Consider the following 23,966-nt stretch of genomic DNA (forward strand, 5'->3'; position numbering starts at 1 on the left):
TTTTAAAAGTCCTAAAATTTATGACAGAAGGTGAATGTGAGACTTTTTATGATCTAAGATAAATAAGCAACATAAACATGAGCAATGTTTAGGTAGAAGAAAAAAGTTTCTACCACTGCTCTCGTTCCTCTGAGTAAATTTATATGTCCGAAACATACAAGCATGCATTTTTGTCCTTCATGGTGAAATCTTTATTACATTTCTCTCCCAAAACCCAGCACAGGTTATCATGTCAAGTCTCTCACAAGTATTTCACACTCAGGATGCTAAGCAAGGCATGTATAGTCATATTTCTCATTTATAATCTAAAAGGGGTTATTACACTTTAGCCTGAGGTGGCATGCTGCTGTTGTAATTCTGGTGCTCTGTGATCATTTGAAGGACTTAAGTTTATATTTAATCCTCTAAGCACCACACACTGCTGCAACCACATTGCTTTGTGCATGAGCATGTTTGTGTATTTGCAAACATGGGTGTTTGGGATGTGTGTGTTAGTAGTACAATAATCATGCAGCTATTTTTATATATGAGACTTGTCAAAAAGACTAGAATGTTGCTGCCAGGTTTTTGTTACTAATACAAGTTCACCGCATTTTAATGAGCTTTCCTTTTTTAGAAACGAAAGTAGCAATTACCTTCCCAGTTTCCAAGGGCATGGACTTGTGAAGGTTTAAAGCTGCATTGCATGGATGCTTCCATGGAAGACTAAAGATTTGAAATAATAAATAATTATGGCAAATTTATGCCCTCTGGTCAATCCAAACAAACACCACCAGAATGTCACAGAGCAACGTTAATTCCATTTGAGAACAACAGTTACAGGCTAAAATGTCTTCCAAATGTAGATTGAACAATTTCAGATGGGACTTTTTTCACAAAACAGTAACTGAAGATTGCAGCATGCGCCATCAGTTAAAAGTTGCCAAATTTAGCTAGAGATAATAATAATATTCTGGCTGCCTTGCCAAAAAGTGGCATCATGGAAAGCATTTAATATTAAATCTCTGATAAGACATTAGATTTTTATCTCCCACAAAACCACTCATGCTTGCTGGGGTCAATTTATTTGTAAAGGGATTGGGAGGAAGATGAGGTTGCAAAACATTTGAGTACATATAGGTGAAGAGAGGCCTTCATGAAACGGGGGTGTTCAATGGTCTCTCTGAGAAACGACAACATGGCAAAACAGGCTGACCCCCCTCCACTGAACTAGTCAGGTAACATGCTCTCAGCCACTTCGGTTTTAAATTAACTCTTCTGTTATTCTTTTTGCAGTTTACCCGTCTCCAGTTTATTAGTGTAATACCCATGCTAATTGTCTTGTGTACTCTCTCTCACACACACAAACACACACACACACACACACACACACACACAGACACACACACACACGTGCACACACGCACACAGGCACACCCATGGCTGCTTTCTGTCTCACTCTCTCTCCCGTATTTGTCATTGGCTCTCTCTAAACCTGCATCTTACATAGAGGCTGGAGCTGAAAGGCATCTGGTGGAAGGGTCTGTCGTGGAAGCAGGAGATGGCCTTGGCCAGTGATTTACAGGTCATCCCAGTAAAATCTATGACCGTGGATTTGCTTATTTCCCTATTTCCATAAAGCCTAATCTTTCACCAAGTGCAATGCCTGGAATATAGGACTTCATACACCGTCGATTTTAAAGACTGGCCAAATTGTCTCTTCTTCCGTTCCAGCTTCCCCTCCTGGTTTCTCTCTTCCCTCCCACTTGTTCCCCTCCTCTCCGCCCTCTGGTCTCTCCTCCAGTTTTGAGGCACTCAGGAAGTCTTGAGACTGTAACAGTGAGTGTCCCAGGGATTCCACTGACAAGCTTCGGCTAGACAGGATGCTACTTAGGCTGGACTGGCGGGCGCCTCTGGGATGAGTCTCGATTTCCACACGGACTTCAATATTGGTTCCTTCCCTGTAGTGACAATAAACACACACCTCAATTATATATTACTCTGAGGAGATGAGATCAAAATTTGTCTTAATTAGTTGAATTTGCTAAATTGTCTCTGAAAAACAACATGCACTGAAAAAACATATATTATCAACACTTTCAACTAGAAGGGACTATCCATATATAGCTCTAAGTCAGTGCCCAGAAACACCAGCCAACTGAAAGCACAAAGTTATACAGATAACAATTTTTTTCCAAGTTATACTGGAAGAGTCCAAGAGAGGAACAAGTGAAGTCTATCAGGCATGTATTCGGAGTACATTAGCCCCTTGTCAGAAAAATATGAAAATTGTATATTTCATGGCAAAATAAGAGCTATGTTGGAAATGATTTGAAAATCACTAATTGGAAATATCATAGTATGCATAATGTTTTATACTCTAATGTGCAGAATATTTCTCCTGTTCAGCTGTAAGAATAACACATTGACAAACAGTAAAGTTCATATTTATTTATTCATTCATATGTATGCATGTAGGTATATATACTATATATATATATATATGTGTATTTTTTAACTACTTTGTCATTTTGAATGTATCTTTATTATTTATCTTTTTTATCTTTATTGTATCTTTTTTATTTATTATCCATTACTATCCCTTATTATTATTTATACATATCTACATATTATAAATGATAAATATTTATTATCCATTATCCATATCGATTTTTTTGTTTGCATTTTTTAAATCTGTATTTTGTAGACCGTATTTTTCGGCCTGTAAGCCACACTCTTTCTCATGATTTGGCTGGTCCTGCGACTGATACTCAGGTGCAACTTATATCTCAAAATATATACGGCAATTTCACATGTTCGTTATTCCACACAGACACAGGAGTGCACGCTAAGGCTTGTGAACCAATATCTGCTACTCAAATTACTCCACTACAATGGAAAATTAAAAACTTAAACATCAACTTATAAAGACAACTGAGAAAGACTGAACACAAATGCCCCCAAAACAAAAATTATATTCTGCAGAATACAACCTGCAAGTTGTGAAATATGCAGCTGAAAACGGTAATCGAGCAGCAGAAAGAAAGCTTTGAGTAAGCAAGACACTGGTGAGGGACTGGCAAAAAGCAGAGAATACTCTAACTGAAAAAAAAAAAGCTAATTGCAGGCTAAAAGCTAGATGGGCACAGCTAGAAAAACAAGTTCACGAGGAACATTTATTATTTGTAACTTGCCTTTCAGAGTGAAATATCTGTTCTTGGTCTCTGATTTTATCAAATACATTTCGCCCCAAAATGCGACTGATAGTCCAGTGTGACTTATATATATATATATTTTTTTTTCTTTATTATGCATTTTTTGTCTGGTGCGACTTATACAGTAGTGTGAATGTCTGTACCGTGCCCTTGAGTGTCAAGAAAGGCACCTTAAATCAAATGTTTTATTACTATCAATATCATCAAAGGGATTTCTGAAATGGCATTGATTTGGAAGGTGTTTTCTTAAAGAAAAATCTATCAAAAAAATAGTTTTGGCCCGATAGTGACCAAATATGGGAAGTTAGTGCTAATTCATCCTGAGGAGAAGTGGACACAATATGTTACAATACTGATTTACAGCAAAAGAAAAAAAATAAGGCATTACAAAAGCAATTTGAATTGGTTTTGGGTCAAAATTACTTACTCCTGTTCATAAAAATGAAAGGGAAAGAATACAATGTTTACCTCAAGGGAAGTGAATGTGTGTCATCAAGCTTGTTGTCAGGCACTAAGACCACCGTGCAGTCTGATTGGCTGTCTTGCTGGCCATATCCATGACGTTTTGTGGCTTCATCCAGTCCTACAGGGCTATCTAGTGCTGGAGGCGTGGTGCTTGTACTGGGAAGGATACCCACTTCCTGTACGCTGACTCTTACTTCCTGCATGCTGGTGTCACTTACTGTTGGGTTGTTTTGACCTGTCCAGTGGTCACTGACTACATGGGAGAATAAAAGATCTACAAGAAAAGTGGAAACTTTATGAGATTTGGCAAGCAAGCTTTGGCGTAAAATAACAAGATGTATAGTGTTTAGATTAATATTTGTAGAACCTAAAAATCATTTAGGAACATACCAGCTCTATTTGTTCATTTCAACTATACTATAGCTATTATACTGCAGATGCACACCACTTATACCTGCAGTACACACAGTATACACGGGCAGGAGAGTCCTCGGTCACGGATAGTTAAAAGACTAAGGGCCACACTTGGAGATATACAAACACTCTCATTCACACCTATTGGATATTTAGAGTCTCCAGTCAACCTAAATAAAAGAGAGAACACATGGAGGCAGAGGGATAATTGAATAGGATCAATAGATATCCTATTATCATATTGATGTCCTTTTCAGGTAGAAGATGTACACTGCATCTAATATGGCAAGTGTAAGCAGGAGTGTAAACAGATTTCAGTCCATCTTCAGGGGCTACCAAAAGATGTAGGTTAAATAGTGTGGTTGAATTTGGGGCGTGTCTTTTTATGTGAAAAAAATATTTGTAAATGACCTAAGAACCACAGCAAAAATCCAGTTGGCCAACACAGTATAACTGGCTTCAAAGCCCGCCTTGAAACTTCTTTTATTAACATACGGTATACAGTTAGAGAGACTGTATTATCCATAATCAAATTAAATGAAAATTCTTGTTAACAAAATGTCAATTTTAAACTTACAACTAGCTAAGTCCTCCAGCTGAATCTTGTGTGTTTCAGGGGGCTCACTCTGCGGTCGACACCATCCGTTCCTACAGAGTGACATGGGAACGACCCCATACACATAAGTCAACATAAGTGGTACACCCACACCTGCAGGACAACAGAGGAGGAAACAAATTCATGTATATGTATCCATAATTTTGATTTTGTTAGAGACAAAAGACAAAAAAAAAAAAATGTGCTGCATCAAAACAAAACAAAACGAATTTTTTTCATGACTGTAGATAAATCTCCCTCCAACCTTTGCATCATGTTCATGTTCGTTTCCTGGGGGCCATAAACCACCCTGTGACTAGTGAAGTACCCCTTTTAACTTTACTGATATTTTCTTTATTTCATCACAATACATCAGGGGTGGGCAAACTATGGCCCGGGGGCCACATTCTTTGGCCATTCTTTGGGTCACGTTCAGTCTTTTTAATCCGGCCCGCCAAAGTTTGGTCCAGAATTCACATTTGATGTGAACGATTGAATGATTGGATCAATTAATGGGAGCTTAAACAGGAGATTATTTCATTTTTGGAGCTACTTGAGAACACTTGAGAATTGAATGACACAGATTGGCTTTGTGATTTAGCCTTGACTGTGGCCATACTGACACACATGAATGAGCTGGATGTGAAGCGACGAGGGAAAAAACAGATTTGCCGTTTTAAGCGTCAGAGCCTTCAAAACCAAGCTGGTTATATTTTCAAAGCAAATGTAAGACAAAGTTCAGACAAATGTCGGATGAGTCTGTTATATGTACTGTTAACAATTTTTTTTTATTTTTTTTATTTTCATATATGTATCGTATCTTGAGGTGACCTGGCCCGTCTGTCAAATTTTTTAAGTCAATGCGGCCCCTGAGCCAAAAAGTTTGCCCACCCCTACAATATATTAAAACTGCAACCAGAGGAACAGAGGTACAGTTGAGTTGGTGCAGACTCTAAAGTTGTCAACATTTTAAACAATTTCATTAGAAACTTCACATAAACCATTTTAATTCTTAATTTATTCAATCATGGTTGATTTTTAAATCATGTTGGACATTTTTTGTCCTCGATACCCCACTCACTGAAGTAAATTTTATAAAAACACTCAACAGTTACCCTAAAGTCAAATGAGCAGCACTACCATACCCTGCTATTGTGTAATGATGTAATAAATGACAAAGAATAGACTTTGTCAGTAGAAAGCACTGGCAAACAAAAGGACATCAATAACACAGCGGGAACACTGAAACTCTATTAACTCAGCAGAGGGGTAAACCAGGACAAGACAACACACCTACCAGCTAAGTTTTGGACATAACAGGTAAAACAAATGGCGATAAGTTACACCAGAGATGGAAATCGAGGTAGAGTCAGAGCTGCAGGCAGCAGCTGATACACAGCCAAGAGGATAGGAGTACAGTTAAATGTGTATTACAGCGAGTTTTTGTGTGGTGATGGAGCTATCATTAGTGTGTAATGGGGTGATGATTGTGTCACAGGCAGCAAAAGGACACTGAGAGCCAGCTATTACCGTAAGGATATCTTTACTAGCCGACTGCAGTAAACAAGAGTCATCAAAATGCTGCTTCAACTTGTGTGTGATAAATCAACTGGAATGGTTGGATTGAATGAGTCCATCAATACATATGGATTCCATACCAAAGCTCATGGCATTTTTTCCCAGAATGATTGAGGCATTAAACTATTAACCTCACAAGATGAAACGTGGTTCATGTATTTTCTAGGAAAATTTCATAGATGTCTGTGAAGATTAAATAGTAATAGTAATGTCTTTCATTTAACTGTAAACCTACCATACACTGGTGGCAGCTAGCAGAATTCATAATTTCCTAATTAAAGCACGGCGGTGTCCTGGGCTGTGTGTCTTAGTGAGCTGATGAGAACACAGTTATGCTTCGTCTTACCTACAGTGACAGCTGCTATGACCGGTGACACAAACACAGACATCATCACCCCACTTGCCACAGTCAAGTAATGTTTACTTCCTGAGATATTGTTTTTCTTACAGCGACCATGGACCTAAAAAGCAAGTACAGCAAAATGACACATATTATTTAATAGTTATGTCACACTCTTCTCTCCTCCATCGAACAAACAAGATTATTTTAAATCAAAAAAGAAAAACAAATCATTCGATCCGATCATCCGAGCCGATCATTCAGCTCCAGTCACCAGGAGTTACTAATAAATATTCATGGGTTTTACAACAAGAGAGCAGTTCGTACAAGTTGGGTATTTAAATTTCATAGATGGAAGACACTAATGCTGGGAAAAAATACAATGGAAAACATTAGATTACCGTATTTTCCAGACAATAAGCCACTACTTTTTTCCCACGCTTTGAACCCTGCGGCTTATACAACGATGCAGCTAATCTATGGATTTTTCTTCGCTAACGGCCATCAGGGGCGCTCTAGCAGAAAGTGCAAAAACGAGACAGACGCAAGAGGTCAATGCAAAGAAGAGGAAGACGCTAGTTTTTTGGCGCACTCAACGCAAAACGCAGCACGACACGCCAAATATTTTTCACACATTCATCAAGGAAAGCACAGGCAGAAATGCATATGATGCAGTTTTTAAGTTGAGAGCAATCGATCTGTCTAATCTCTGGACGTTGGAGACAGCAGCATGAAGAACTGATTCGATGGCAAAAGGCAACAAAGGCTTTCAGGTTCGCATTACGACCAACACCAAAAGAGAGACTGAAAAGGTAAGGTACACTAAAGAAGAAGACTTCAGTGGTTTTAGTGTGCAGGAGGATGAATAAACCCATCAATGAGTTTTCTGTTTTGTTTGATCAGCCATTTTACTACCGTGTTACAGGCAGCGTTTGGAAACAATCAAGTAAGGTATGTAAATAAACATTGACAAAATCTTTCTGTGTAAATATCTCATTTCACAACAGGAATATCTGTGCCATTATAGTCCAGTGCAGCTAATATATGTAAAAATATGTTTTTCTTTAACATTTAGTGGGTGCGCCTTATATTCGGATGCGCTCTATTGTCCGGAAAATACGGTAATAATATCAATCACCTTTTTCTTCTTGAGGAAACATCTTGGTTCATATTAGAACATTACACAGCATTTTTGAACCAATATTTGTACAAACACGTAAAGGGTTGGATAGATTAAAGTACAATTTACAATTCTGATACTGAACAACTCACAATGCGATAACAGTTCTACAATATTTGTTTTTATAATAATGAATTGCCCAGCCCTGCAGAGCACACAAGCATTTTGTACTGTAGTCCAACAATGGACTGCGAAACCATTCAAACCACTAAGTTAACAGCATGCAGGTTTTGCCCAATGGTGAGTGCAATACCTTGCGGCCCATGTAGATTGGTATGCCCACAATGATGACTGGGATGGCAATGCCTGCTATGAGGGATATGACCACTGGCGCTCCGAGCAACATGCCCACCTGCCATAGAACCTTGCGGGTTTGAGACCATGGCTTCTTCCCCCAGAATGTACATCCTGAGGGACTAAGACAGAAAGAAAGGGAACAAAAGCGATCAGATAGGTGATATTGTGCACAAACCCCAGATAAAAATGCCATTAAGTAATACATATGTATAATCATTATCCTGTAAAAAGCAACATCTGTCTCATGACCTCTGGCAAAGCACATTTAGTTGGCTGGCAAAAAAAAAAAAAAAAAAAAACATGACCTTTGCCTGCTATGTATCACTTTTATCATTGCGGCATTGCTTTCAGTCATCCACAATTATTCTTGGCACAGTGATGTAACTTTGGCATCAGCCTTTAGTGCCGGGATATCATTCTAACTACAGGGGAAATGAGCACCAGGGTGACTAACGCTTCGGAGTCATAATGAAGAAGGAACGACGCTGCAAGATCATCAATGACACTAGTAGCTACATGGAAACCACCTTGGGGCTATTTCTTAACATTTAAATTTCTAATGTAACTGCAAATGTCACTCTAAATGTCTAAATGTAACTCTAAAAATGCAAGTTGAGGAAACTGCGGAGAGATAGTAATGGCTGTTCTCTACTGAACTCAACTGGCAAGTTTGCTTGGAGGCGCTAAAAGCCATGCTCTCTCTCTCATAATGTTTATTGTAATAAATTGTGAAAGGCAGTGTGGGGGGTGGGGGGGTGATGAAGAAAAAACATCACACGGATGAGAGAGAGCATGCATCTCAATTGCAGCATGACACATTTCATTAACCTTTCTCACAGGATGCTTTCTGTTACTACAGCTATACAGTGGCCCTTTGACAACAGAAAAATGATAGCCTCTAATAGGTAGGTTCAACTTAAACCCAACCCTTAGGTATCTGTTGTTCACCGTAGAAATGGAAATGCAGATAAAACTAACAAATTGACATCTGGTCAGCCATGACTCCCTTTGAGGTTTTATTTCAGAGAAAGAATTAAATGCACTTATCAATTATCTAACAAAATACATATTTAGCTCTACTCACTGTACATTTCTCACAAGATTTCTAAAAACATTTGGTCCACAACAGGAAGGGAAAAAAATCATCTAAAATATACCATTATATTCATGCAATTTAATTCAGTTAAAATATTTTGTTCATGAACTGCCATTGTACAAATCAGAAAATTGTGTCCAAAAACAGAGCGACCTGGTTTTAAGGACAGCCAGTTTTGCTTTCAAATCCCAAAAAAATAAAAAATTGTTATGGCTATGGTCCACAATTTTTAACTTCATGGTGAGCGATACCCATCACAATTTCCCATGACCTCCATTCATTTCCGAAAAATTATTAATGACATAACAGAGGAAAGTGCTACATTTTCTCACCTACTGTATATGTGGAAACGCAAATTTGTTATTTGTTAATTAAACCACCTTAATTACTTTTATAATCATCAGTCACATTTGATTATTTAAGCCCAGCTCTAAAGTGAAGTCACTGGCCATATACTCTATGTCTCTGCACAAATGGGACTATCAATAGATCGGTGGATGGCTACCTGAGGTAGTGCACGTCGGTGATCTCCTGCATACAAAGCCAACAGAATTGACAGGCACACACAGTGCAGTTCATCCGGTTGCAGCTCCCATCATTGGTCTTCATGATGTAAGCACCGCAACGAGGGCAAGGTTTGATCTCCTCTGCATCTACAACAACATAGTGAATAAGCACCAAGTGGGGGCACACTCGGTAATGTTTTTCTTCCTGGCAACTGGACTTGAAAGTCTTCACTTGAAGATGTTTCAACCCTCATCCGAGAGGCTTCTTCAGTTCTATAATATCTAATTATTCACCACCAAAAGTAATAAAGGTAATATACGATTCAAACTAATGGCTAAAAAGGAAGGAGACAGTAGCCTGAAAAAATGCCACCTCAAGCTGGCACAATAGAGTGCTACAGTTTCATGATGACCACCTTATTGAATTATTCTCACTTGCCAGTCAACGCCAAAAGGTTACAACAAGGTTAAAAATTATGACGATGGTAGTCGCACCTCCTCCAGGTTCTTCATTGAAGACATACAGCGTGGAGGCATCGATGCTGCCGGAGGTGTGGCGAGCTCGCTGACGCCTGGCCTGGTCACATGTCTGGTTGGGGTGCCACAGTTGCCGACAGTGGTAGCAGAACTCTGTGTCGCATTCCTCACGGCCACAGCTCAACTTGGGACATTCCGCACAGCCGTAAGCGATCACTGCGTAGCTGAGAAAAGACATAAGTATGATAGAATGGATCACTCAAGTATTAAAAGAGCAGACATTATGGAGGTTTGCATAGTAGTTGTTAAGTAGTTGAACCAAGCCTTTCTATTCATATCTTCTTGTGCTATTTAACTGATCAGTCTGATAAACAACAATTTATAATACTATAGTATTTTTCTTCATCCAAAAAAAAATCATATAGTTGTTGGTGTTTGAACTTAATGACTCTCAAATCAAGGTGACATAACAACGTGTGGGCCTGGCTTCCAGTTAAGCAACCAAAGCAGAAATTTAGAGAATGGCTTTAAGGGGAGGCATGATGCCTCTGAATATAATCTAACACTTCAGAGGGAATATTAACATAAATGTTTATATTCAAAAGATCATGTGATTAACGATCAAACGCAAGAGAAAGTAACCTTGAGTTGTACATATCCCAGCAGGATCCAGTCTCTGCAGTGCCATGAAGAACTGCTTGAAAGACTGTGTCCTTTAGGAGCCTGAATCGTCCGCAGTTTACAAGTTTATCAACTAGGAGATGAATTTAAACAGGCTTTAGGCTACAAACACTTTTTGGAGATAATTAAACATTTGCATAGATTTTGCTTTGGTGTCAGACTTGATGTGATCCTAAGGTGGTAAATATTTCCATCAGACATTGTGAGCTGAACACCAAATATAATCCCTGTCATGTCTCGATGAGCATATAAGCAAATATCTTTATCAAAGAAACTGGACTGGATTGGATGTTTTTCATCTGAAAAAACAAATAGCCTTTAGGCAGCAAGATGAGAGAAAGACTAGAGGAATATTTTCATGGAAGGGGCCCAATCTTGTTAGGATCAATAGCAAATACAAATGTATGCAAATACATACATGAACACTATAATTCTAAAAGCAAATATCAAAAGAAATTTTAGCTGATTAACATAAAGCGTTGGTTCAGCATATATCTAAGATTGGTCCTTATCTTTTTCTCTCATATTTTCATCTTTAGACATTTAAAATATAAGTCCCATGATAGAAAATATGTGATGAAAACATTATTGTCGTGTAACAACACAGCATTTATCCCAGGAATACATATGGATATTCAAACAGCACTTAGCAAAAAAAGCTGATTTAAAACAAAGCTACAAATCTGCGATTTAATTAAAAATGTAAATGATGGAAAAAACATTTTGGTGATAGAAATGCACACCAAAATGAATTAAACTAATTGATGTTTTTGTAACTGCCTGACAAAATGATATGCATTTCATACTGAAACAAAACTGAACTGAAAATTTTCCATATAAGCATTATCTATAGTATGACAATATCTGGAGCAGTTGAGCATAAATATTTTGCCTCCCTTACTCAAAGATGAAATAAGCTCCAGCTAAGCAACAGCCTAAGACCTTGAGGAATGTGTGTATGTTGAGAATGTGGGAAAATACAGACTGTAACACTTACATCATGGGGTTACTTTTAAGAGTATGGGAACAGCCAAACCTCTAATCTACTTTTAAACATCTAAACATGTCAAAGCAATATTAAGTAGCCACTTGTGACCATTTCTATATGTATCATGTACAAATAAACTACAGTAATTTCCAGACAATTGAGTGCACCTGAATATAAAAATAACTGAATAAATATATATGTAAATATATAGGCCACACTTGTCTATAAACTGCAAGTGTCCATGTTGTAACATGAGATATTTACATTTACAAAGATGATACACAGAAACATTTTTTTTTTACTTTTAGTAAAATACATATTGGTTACATCCACAAATATGCGCTGGAATTGCTTTTTTTCCGAACACTGTAATATGGCTGATGAAAAAGATTAATGATAAATAAGACAAGGAAAAATCCATCCATTTTCTATCCCTGCTTTGTCCTACTCCAGCTGATCGCTATCTTCATCTTCCTTCTGCACACTAAAACCATTAGTCGTCTTCAGTGTCGAAATTGAACAGCCTCGGAATTTTCACGGAAATTTGATTGGTCCAATGTGACGAGGCAAAATGTTTTGGCAGTATGAAGCTAGTTAGCCTAAAAAAAAACAAAAATTATCCGCATCATCTTTTAAGCCGCAGTGTTCAAAGTGTGTGAAAAAGGTAGTGGCTTATAGCCCAGAAATTAGAGTAGGCCATGGTTGTGATTTAAGTATGACTCGAAAATGCAAACACACACATACATATAACTAAATAATTCTCCCCCTCTGAAACCAGACAGGCTTATTGATTTATTTTATCCAGTCATTAATCAAGACCAGGCCGCAGGTCCTGACAGTCGAAGAGACAGACAGTCTACCAATAAACCCGAGCCCTTGTGCATACTTGCTTTTGCCTACATATACATTTGATATGCTTCCAAACTTACATGGTCACAAACACAAATACTCTCATATTATGATTTCCCATCAGCTGCCCTATCTTGTTCCCATTCATGAATATTACAGTGCCACAAGAAAGAATTATTGTGCATGTAAAAAAATGGTCTCAATAGACTCTTGGAGCATTGCACTGTGGTCAAATGAGGCTTAAGTTGATAAGCAGAAACCGCATCTCTGATTTTGAAGATATTGCTGATATATGTTATGCTCTATAATCTCTATGCTCTGCAATGATTAAATAATGATGTAAATTTGCTTTAAGAACTCTGTCTGAGGATGTTATCAAAAGGGGCATCACTACATACCCCACAACTCATAATAAAAACGGTTCCAGGAATACAAGCTGAATTTCTAATAACATTTTTAAAGTGTCAGAACTGGATAGTAAAGAGGGTGTTGTCTTCCCCAGACTCCCAACACAACATGTCTTGGATGTCACTGTGGGCGGCTCGACACTGAAGAAATACAGAGAACTGCTTCATGATTCACAGCCAATCTGTGCTGTTCCATCATTTAAAAAATATCTCACTGCCATCGCTGCCATCGAAACTTCGGGACTCATGTGTTTTCACACGATGTCACCTGGTCTTTTGAAAGCTCAGCCAATCACTCTGACACTGTGAAAAGAACTTCAGTCTTGTGTTTACTCTAACACATTATGGGGTTACATGAGAATGACAAGAGAGTTTTAACAGTTGCCTTGCAGTGTTGTGTTGTGTTGTGTTGTGTTGTGTTGTGTTGTGTTGTGTTGTGTTGTGTTGTGTTGTGTTGTGTTGTGTTGTGTTGTGTTGTGTTGTGTTGTGTTGTGTTGTGTTGTGTTGTGTTGTGTTGTTTGAGGGTTCAGAGGTTTTTCAATTTCAATGAATGGCTGTTGAATGGCCATGTGCCTAAATATGTAAAAAAATTAAAAATTGATAAATTGTTGTGTTGAACTGTCTTATCACCTAAGCAAACTGCTCTATCATACCGATTCTCTTCTCTGACGTTTTCCAGTTGCTCAATAAAAAAGGGCTCTAGTAGGAGTCTTAATTTTAATATTATGTACCTGATGATAGGAACAAGTAACGGTATCACAGTGCTGATTCTCACCTGCAGTCGGGGGCAGGGCACCAGCGTGTATCTGGATCCGAGGCTAGGAAGCGCCTCAGCTGGTACTCCTCAAACCTTTCCAGCAATGCCTGGTCATCCAGGATGGCGCGTACATCAAGTGGTGCCAGTGTTTCGGGGCACTGTGGGCAGGCGATGCCCACACGGCTTTCTGATATCTCAATACGCAGATACTGACGCAGGCAGTCGGAGCATGTCCTGTGGGAGCAGGAGGTGAGTCGTGGGAAGTGGCAACGTGGCTGACTGAGCAGGCACAGTGGACACTCCTCAAGGTGTTCTTCCAGCAGCTGATCCTGGCTGGAGGAGGACAGGGACAGGACGCTGGCGGAGCCGCTGCCCACCCCGCCCACGCATTTGGCTGTGGTGCCACCATCCTTCAACACGTCAGTTGCGGCTAGTGGGCCTCCTCCTTCGCCTCTCTCCACAGCACATTCTGTTGATTCTCCAACCTCATCTGCTGTGACGGTGACTTCCTGAAAACAATCCAAAATTGTTCTGATAAGCAAATCCAGTGATTAAAAATGCTCTTATTCTTGACCAATATATTGATATGCTGGTATTATTTGCTTAGATGCATTGGATTGGATTGTCTTTCAATATGTGCTCTACTGAAAAATATCTTTTTTGCAGTCCTAACATGCAAAACCACTTTTAGGTCGTTTTGAAATTGTGTCCTAATATACTTTGTCCAGCAGAGGGTGTTCCAACTCAATTCATATTTCGAGCTCACTTTGTTTTTAGAAAACGGTATCATAAGAAAAATGGAAAAACAACTTCTATTTTCAATCAAGCAGAAAAATAATTCACTTTATCACAGCCTGAATTTGCAATCTGTGATGTCTTTAACTGTAAAATTAGTATTGGTTCATATATTCCAAATCAAATTAACCTTGTACCCAAAACTGTTGACATTTTACAAGAACTTCACAATCAATGGAATATTTTCTGGGACAAAAGCTAACCCTAACACACATTTCTAGTGATATCGGTATATGTACGCATGTTGCGGATCTTATATCTGACTGACTTGGTTACGTGGCAACGTTGTTTCTAGAAATAAGCAATTCATTAAATAAACACCTTAATGGATTTGGGTTATAACAACACCAGATGACAAGACTGGCTGGAAATTCATCCTGAGTTAATGATCAACAGTCTCTCTTCAGCTTCCTCTGATAGACACTACAATCTGTCAGGCACTGAATTTTCTTCAACAGTTATCTTCTAAAATATTTATTTAAATTTAAAATTGATTGAAAATACAAAAAAGATTTGTTTTAGTTTCCAACGATACGAAGTCAGTAGTTTGTTATAGTTCTGTTATCTTACTATAGACACCATATACATTCAAATAAAAAATACAAACAAATAAAACAGAATGATAAAGAGTAATAATTTCCTCCATCTCAGACCTGCTCTGGATGTTCTCTCAGTGTCAGTGTGATGGCTACTTCCTCTTTTGGACGAGCTTCTACGGGTCGTTCTGGCCTCGGCTCTGATTTGGGTTTCCGGCTGAAGAAGTTTAGGAAGCTCAGAGGCCCCGTCTGTTGCTTGGGCCTCTTCATTGTCTGGGACTAGAGCAGGAGCAGCAGCTGAGGCAGGCAGCCCAATGACCATGGGCAGGATGCAGACGTGTTTGTGTGTGTGTGTGTGCGTGTGTGTGTGTGTGTGTGTGTGTGTGTGTGTGTGTGTGTGTGTGTCCGTGTGAGAGAGAGAGAGAGGCAGATATTTGGAACTGGATGGCACTCTATGAGGGAGGAAGAGAGGGATAGATGGAGAGGGAGATAAAAGGGAGGGGGTAATCCCTGCCGGAGGGGAACATAACTAATTTGGACTCCTTCCGAGGTCTGGACATGTAGTTTCCCTCTAAGAGTTCCTCTCATGAACGTATTCTGGGCAACTCCTGAACTTGCTGACTGTCCATTAAAAAAGGTTAGTTCTCCTCTTCAATGTCAACAGCTCCTTAATCTGGAAGGAAAAATAACAACACTGACCAAACGTTGAAGTCCACACCAAAGGCATGCAATCCTTATGTTAAGCTATATTTCAAAACAAAAAATTAATTTGTCAAGGAAAGGATGACCTAGTGCTAAAATTAATTTACGTACTGCAGAAATGCATTATGACGATCGACGATCGACTTATTATGACACAATCCTCAACTGACTTAGATAAAACATTTATCAACCACATGTAACACTGAGCACCTCAGGATTAATTATTAAAGGTTTTGTTTTAACACTTTTAAATAACATTTGCATCTGAAATCTAACACTTAATTACATTATTTAAGATTACACATATTACAAACTTAACAAGAAATCTCTGGTCATCGGGTGAGAACTTGGTCACTCATCAGTCAATGAGCACGTAATTGGGTTAGTTTGCAACTACCTGAGACACCCGAGACAAAATAATAAAAACGGAATGGAAAAAAAAAACAAAAAAAAAAACATATATGTATATGAATACATGAATACAAACACACACACACACACACACACACACGCACGCACGCACGCACGCACGCACGCACGCACACACGCACACACGCACACACACACACACACACACACACACACACACACACACATCTATTTGTAGTTGGGATATGCTCAATTATGCTCAAGCATCCCCGCAACCCTGATAGCAGGATAAGCAGTAAATAATAGATTTCGAGAATCACCAAGTAGGTTTTCCTTGTAATCTTTAGTAAAAAACAGTAAAAAAAACTGTAATAAACAGTGAGAAACATTTTAATGCTGAAAATTAGGAGGATATTATCAATTCAACTAATAAAATGAAGCAATGTAGCATTTGGATGATATTCCATAAAAAGTGAATATGCTAAGTACATAGAGAGAACTATGAAAGCTATAGATGTATCCTTTTGCGTGATAGAAAATATCTTGAGAACAAACAAGCTCTTTTCTCTTTGCTATCCACTGCCGAAAGACAAGAGTCCTATCACAGTAGAATAAATCATCAGGATGTTTTAAGACAAAACATACTTAGCTTACAAACATCATCTTTGAATCTCTTCCACCATCATAATAACAACCTTACAATACTGAATTACTACAGAACTTGATCATAAAAATCATACACATGATTAAACAATGTGCTCCGCCTCTTTCACAATTTTGTGAAGGTAAAATAATGCGACTTGACAAAATGACATTCTGTGACTGGTGTGATAGAGAGCATCAAGGAGACACTGAGGCAGAAGGGGGCCAGTGATAGACAGCACAGACAACTCATTCTGGCTCCATTAGGCAGCGGGGAGCTTTCATAATCAGGCCCAGAGAGCAAAGACAACATGAGGTGATTCATGCAGCCCCAGTTCAATTAAAATAGCTGCCTTTGCACAAAGGCAAATTGAACCATGAAATATAGCATGAAAATTTCAGATGACTGCAGGTCATCATCATCACTGCAGCTTCACGTGATATGGCTATTATGCTGGGATATCAGACAGCGTCATGTTTTTTAAGTGTATAATTAAAGTTATATCTGATATAACAACAAGGAATCACCAAACAGTGAACTACAGAACTTACTTTTATTTCTCTGGTAAAAAAAGTTGATTAAAGAATTACTTTTTTAGTCCTTAAAATGGCACAAGGAAAATCCAAATGATCAATACTTGCCTCAAACTGGGCTGAGTGCTCTGGAAATACACATATTCTATGATTTTCATTAAATTACTTTAGCAATACACTCTGTCTATGTATTGTGCTGGTTGGTATTTTTCAATGGGGCTATTTTGCTTTATAATATCAAATACAAAAATGTGACAAAGCAGTCTTAAAGTAATTATTCTCATAAAACATTCTCTAATTCTGCCCCTCATGGAGCTGGGTTTTATGAAGTATCAAAATATAATGATACTCAGAAACCTTTTTTTATCATTTTGATATTCATCACATTTCATTCTTGAAATAGGACAGAAGCTACCTGAATATCTGTGGGGAAAGTAGCTAAATATTTGAAAGTAATTAACTGAAAGTCGCAGAGAATTTAAGTCTAATAAGTTGAAATTCGTTTAAAATGTCAAGATATTTGCTAAATTGATCAATTTTATTGAGCTGATAAAAAAATAAAAACTTGGTAGTAACAGAAATACTTGTCATTCCTAACATTGTATATTGCTATATTGAATTAATTCTTATTCTCATCTATTCTAATGATAAATGTACTCCACTTCTGTAGCACTTTTGGGACCTTCAATTTCACACACACACACACACAAACACACACCAATGGCTGCGGAGCTGTCATGCAAAGCCTGAGCAACTGGGGGATCATTTTCTTGCCCAAGGACACTTCAGCATGCAAGCAGGAGGGGCCAGTAATTGACTCGGCAGTCTCCCAATTGGAGAGACACCCACTCTACCAACAGAGCCACAACCATGTAAAGGTGTAAGAAATACAAAAGGTCAAAGATAAACACTTGCTTCTAAAAGGTAAATTTCTTGGCCAAATCAGTAAGAATTAATCGTAAGTAAGATCTGATAGTAATACTGGATTGAAAATTACAACCAAATAATGATATTTAAAGAATGAATAGAATCTTTTTGAGTTTATTAAAAGATTCATCACTACAGAAATACAGTCAGGAATTTTAAAGAGACACCGTGTCAGATTTTGCACACAGGAGAATTCAGTTTCTAATTTAGATGCCATTGGTCATAATAGTTAGGATGTAAAAGTGCTCATGCTGGGCTTTCTTAAAATATTTAATGTAAATAAAGTGTGTGTTGTACACACTTTCCAATACCCATACCTAAGAATTACTCATCACCTATGTGGTGTTGAGAGCCCACTGGAATTAAAAAGCACAACAATTATTGCACAGACTCTAAAAATGTTGTTCTATATTAAAAGCCACTTAAGGGGCATGCTTTACTTCTAAGGAACAAGATGATTGTGCGTGAAAGAAAAGAAAGAACAGGTAAATGCATTACCTGTTACAAAACAACATATTCACAAGAGAATCCTCAAGCAGTTGAGAGATTAGAACTCATGGATATAGCTGCCAAAAGTCAATGGGCCAGGTTGTAAAAAGATCTAGATTTCTTAAATGTCATCTGTAAGGAGGCACAAGGGCACGGATACAGCAACACCCAGGATGGACACAGATGCTGCCACGCTGCTGGAGAGGGAACACATGTGTTTATAGCCAACGGTTAATCCTTTTTATGTCGCTTGAATGTTTGTAACTGTGTGTGTGTGTGTGTGTGTGTGTGTGTGTGTGTGTGTGCGTGTGTGCGTGTGCGCACGCGCGCGCATGATATACTGTAATATTCTTGAGGGCATTCAATGCACCATATAACGCTCGTGATCCTTTGACATTTCATACTTTACTCACCAGTTTTCAACAAAATTCCTGGATTTAGACAATAAACAATCCAATAATTCGCCTTTAACAGATTTGAAATTCTTAGGGAGTCGAAAGGGATTATAGAGAATTAAGGGACAAAAACAAAATCTGTCCTAGAACTTTCTTTTTGTGCCAAGGAGCAAACAACCGAATCACTGTGTTAGACTGGATTTTGACACATTTTTGTTATATGACTTTGATATTCATCACGTGTTCTATATTTATTTAGAATTTTTATAGTATTACAATTGATAGTAATGTCTGTTTCTGATCAACAACAAACAGAAACAAGTATTGAAAAACAAAGGGAGTTTATTCAATTTCCATAATCAAAAAAAAAAATTTTTGTGACTGGTAACTGATCATTTTAGGGCAACTGTTGTTTTGACATGATCTGACAAACTGCCAATCTCTGCCTCTTTTTGATCCGACTAATGTCCATGCAATTTTCCTGATTTCAAGGTCATTTTTGTTTTGAAAACTATCTCGTAGGTCTACTAAGCAAACATATTGATTCTTCTTTGTTAAAAAAAAATTATAACAGATAGGGAGAAACATTTGAACGCTGAAAATTAAAAATTAAACCATGACTCTACTAAAGCAAATACATGATACAATACCACAGTAAGATGAGATTCTATCAACCTCTAAATGTATCAAGCAATACTTGTCTGTATATATGCATCTCTCTATCTCTATATATGAATAGGTAGATTTATATCTACAGAAAATACAGATGTTTGAATTTTTTCTCCTTTACAAAAATGAACAAACTAGAATGTTGCTCATCTCTGTTATCATCACACAGTAAGACAGACAGACAGACAGACATATGGATGGATGGATGGATGGATGGATGGATGGATGGATGGATGGATGGATGGATGGATGGATGGATGGATGGATAGATAGATAGATAGATAGATAGATAGATAGATAGATAGATAGATAGATAGATAGATAGATAGATAGATAGATAGATGCCTGTATGAAAGCGGGGAGGACAGCTGCCTCTGCAGTGGGCAGGCACGGACTACGACAAGAACACATGAACTTATGACCTGCTAATGAACTTCACTACTGCCATAACCTCTGAACAACATCACCAGGAAGAGACAAGACTTCTGCACATACTAAAATTAGCCATGGCTGCGCATGGAAGCAGAATCAGGCAGCCACAGATCTTGACTTTTCATTCATAGCAGGCAACTCATGTTTAATTAATTCATTAAGTCAGAGAAAACCCAGCTCCTTGGCCAAACAACTTCGCCTGAGTCGTGTTTTCATAACTTCTAATGTGATGCAACATTCTGCCTCTTGCACTTATCAATCTGACAGCTCCCGCAGCCGTTACAAGGGACTGTTCATATCAAAACCAGAAACATATGGTTGATTCCTTGGTGATTTGTGGGTAATTTCTTACTGATAATGGGCTTGTATCTCTCTGAATAAATGAATTTACTGAAAATTTAAGAGCCTGTAAATTTGCAGAAAACCCCACCCAAAAGAAAAAAATAACCTCACCCGGACAATGGCTCATGGATGGATGTGAGGAGTATCATAATTTGCAATATTCCCTATAAAAAAAAAGTTAAAAATCAATGTAAAATCCATGATGCAATCGATGTATAGCTTTTCTGTCATGCACACAAAAGGTTGAAATGAGTTCCTCTTTGGTTTCTCCACACAACAAAAATCACATTTGAGAAATTGAAGCAGAAATGTCTTTGTTTTTCAAAAATCATGGCCTGGTTTCCAAGGATAATCTCAAATTTTCATTCAACAGCCCCTGAACTATTTTCTCTTTTAGTTTAGAGTTTCCACATAAAACTGCTCAGACCAAAAGCAAGGTATTGTTTTCTGCAAAATGGGCAACAATTTCTGAAAAGAACCATTTCTTTGAGCTTCTTCATCTGTACCATTTGTACTTGAAAGACAGAAGAAACCTAAACGGTAAACATGTAAAACACTACATTTTCTTTCTTTTTTTTCTCACTTTGTTTTTCTGTGTTATCAGCTGAGTTTTATTTTGATGGGCTTACAATTGATGTGTTCCAGGCAAGAAAGCTCTAATGACATTATAGAATTGATGGAAAGCGCTGGATCCACGTTATTTGCCTCTGGACCTACGCTGTGAATAAAGAGTCTGCCTGTCTGGATCGTCAGTCTTCTAGTTTTATTTGATGCTTTTAAGAAGCCGTTTTTGTGTGTGTCCTCTATTGTTATTGAAGCACTATAGCTGCACTAAAACTCATCTAGATGTCTTTGAATAAGATGAATCTGCAGCAGGAGATAAACATGGGAGTGGTGGCCGACTGCTGTCATAGTTGACCTGTGTGGACCTTTTGTCCAAACCATATGCTAGCAAAATCATATTAAACTGCTAGACATGCAAAATTCTTAGAAGATGAGCTCCACTACGAAAATGATAAGTCCTGAGATTTTTTTTTCTGATAACGAAAATGACAACATATCAATTAAAGCCAATAGAATGGCAGTCACTCTCTTGATGAAAGCTGAAATGACAATGACAGATGGGATTATTACACAACCAGCATCAGCCCCTAAGCGATCCCCACAGGCTTTGAAACGCAAAACAAGGAAGTGAGCCAATTTTTCCTCTTGTTCTTTGGGTGAACTGCATCCTCCTTCTCCGAGAAGCATCCTCAAGGATGTGACACTTGTTAACAAGCTGTTGCTATGCAATTACTGGATAGAAAATGGGAAGGAAGGTCAGTTTTCAGCCGAAGCTGAGTTCTGCCTTTGTGGAGCCAGGGAAACCTGATGATACACCCTATTAAATATCTCTTCACTGGACTGGATCCCACAGCAGCAATGCGGGTTTCAGAGGCAAGAGGGTGACCTCAGTCTGCCCACACACTCCTCTGCTCAGCGGAATCCCTCAGCAAACTGTTCTGTTTTTGTACCATGTGCTGCTCAGCACTGACTTGAGTGGCCTACAGTGTAGCAGCACATACTAAGTGATGCTGGGAGAAAAAAAAAAACCATCAAACTTATGTTACATGATGTGATCTTATGGAACCAGACTATAATGTGTACAGTTTGTAACACTACTTGAGACGAATGAACCAATGCGCTTCCAAATGGGCAACAGGCCTGTTCTGGGAAATGCCGTTTACATAAAATGTGACATAAAACTGCTCCATCAAAGGCAGACTTAGATAACCTTCGCACTTTTTAAAGGGGGGGAGAGGGCAAATGCACCTAGAACTGATTATAAAGGGAGATATGTGTAGGGCATCACTGTCGGTTCTGCAGGGAGGGGCATGTTTAATAGGCTATGTATTCCCATTCACATGCAATTCCATGCGGTCTTAAAGGGGATACAGCGTTACCGATTCTAATTAAACGATGTTGAAACGCAGCCGAAGTGGATAAAACACACAAATATGTATTACGTAAAGTGTACCTCACCTCTCTGTGCAGCGTCTTCTTTCCCTTTGCAGCGAAGAATCAACAACTGGCTCCTCCCCTGAAGGACCAAACACAAATCCCCCGCGCCCTCCTCATTTTCTGCTGCACGGAAAACCGATCTCCACCGACGAGGCTGCAGAGAGCGGTCCGGTTCGGGGGGGAAGAGGCGAGGCGTGGAGTTCTGGTGGCGGGGAGGACAGCCTTCCCGCCGCTCAGTGAGATGGTTTGGCTTTGCAGCGGCCTGGGGGGAGGCACACTGCAGTGACATGAACCAACAGGATGACGCAGAATCCCGCGATCTCCAATTCATAAATGCCCAGTCCCATAAAAACACGAGTCGAATACGCATACATATTCCAAACAACATATTTTTTTCTCTGTGTCCCTTAAATGGACAACTCAACTAATGATGGGAGGGGAAGAATTATTTTATAAGCATATTTATTATTATTATTATTATTAGTATTAGTATTATGAAAATCCCGTGTTCAAAATTGAACCCCCCTGGTATGAAATTAATATATAGGATATGACCTGTGAAGTTAACGGTTTTTAAAGAAAAAAATGATTTAATTTCCTGAAGTTACATATGTCCACCGACAAAGAAATAGATCTAAGGACAAAGTGTTTTGAATCCAGTTAGATTTAGCCTTGAATAGTTGTCACACAGAATGTATGATGACATTAACAAGATTTTGTTTCCCAATGTTTCACAATTCTTTTCAAATCATATGTGGCCTCTTCCAGTACCCCGAATCTAAGATTCACGCAAAATCAGACCAACGGTTTGCCGAACGTCTTTTTATTCATTTTTTTACATAATATAAAAAATTATAAATATATCTTTTTATATTTGTTCTTCTTGTACAATCCATGTTATTATGGCACCTTTCAATGTAAAAAAGTATGTATGTGAATGATTAAGTATTACATTTAGAAAAAAAGTAAAGGATTAAAACTACAACAACTATGGTGCAGGGAAGGGAAACAGGATATTGTTAACGGAAACGGAAACCACTAAACGGAAGAGAAGGCTGAATATCAAGTTACACAAAGGTAACATTGTAACATCCAGTTTGCTCTTCCTACCTTCAAAATTATCAACGCGTTATTTAGAAAAGAAAAGATTACAGTTTTGCTCCTGCTTTAGGGCCACGTTGATATATTCTAGTTTGAAATGGCCTTTCTTATTCTTTCATTCTTTATGCCGCTTAACCCGCAGGTCCCTGCTGACATAACGTTAGTGGATGTCTTTTTGAACTCACACCGATCAAATCAAATCAAATCA

The 23,966-nt window shown here is 38.3% G+C and overlaps 1 protein-coding gene across 3 annotated transcripts; it reads right to left on the reverse strand.

Annotated features, from left to right (window-relative positions):
• Nucleotides 1–167: 167 nt before the first annotated feature.
• Nucleotides 168–22,906, reverse strand: LOC147222727 (E3 ubiquitin-protein ligase RNF19A). 3 transcript variants are annotated; one of them, XM_086167066.1, is made up of 10 exons: nt 22,679–22,906; nt 15,273–15,828; nt 13,843–14,333; nt 10,161–10,366; nt 9,665–9,812; nt 8,020–8,182; nt 6,593–6,707; nt 4,651–4,782; nt 3,663–3,933; nt 168–1,940 (listed from the first exon to the last, which is right to left on the reverse strand). In XM_086167066.1, exons 2-10 carry the CDS (start codon nt 15,423–15,425, stop codon nt 1,661–1,663), a joined length of 1,959 nt encoding a protein of 652 aa, XP_086023192.1. In that variant the 5' UTR covers nt 15,426–15,828; nt 22,679–22,906; the 3' UTR covers nt 168–1,660. The 3 variants fall into 3 exon arrangements, with proteins under 3 accessions (XP_086023192.1, XP_086023194.1, XP_086023193.1); XM_086167068.1 differs by lacking the exon at nt 22,679–22,906 and adding an exon at nt 20,768–20,778; XM_086167067.1 differs by lacking the exon at nt 22,679–22,906 and having other exon boundaries at nt 15,273–16,315.
• Nucleotides 22,907–23,966: the final 1,060 nt, after the last annotated feature.

Source organism: Fistularia commersonii, chromosome 20, assembly GCF_037954325.1.
Source record: "Fistularia commersonii isolate RoL2024-O1a breed Wild chromosome 20, RoL_Fcom_v1.0, whole genome shotgun sequence".
NCBI classification, from domain to species: domain Eukaryota; kingdom Metazoa; phylum Chordata; class Actinopteri; order Syngnathiformes; family Fistulariidae; genus Fistularia; species Fistularia commersonii.

Coding starts and splice junctions, on each gene's coding strand:
- LOC147222727 (XM_086167066.1), bottom strand. CDS start 15,425: ATGAAGAGGCCCAAGCAACAGACGGGGCCTCTGAGCTTCCTAAACTTC. Junction 6,708..8,019: donor CAATCTACATGGGCCGCAAG/GTATTGCACTCA, acceptor CTTGCTTTTTAG/GTCCATGGTCGCTGTAAGAA. Junction 1,941..3,662: donor ACACATTCACTTCCCTTGAG/GTAAACATTGTA, acceptor TTGTCACTACAG/GGAAGGAACCAATATTGAAG.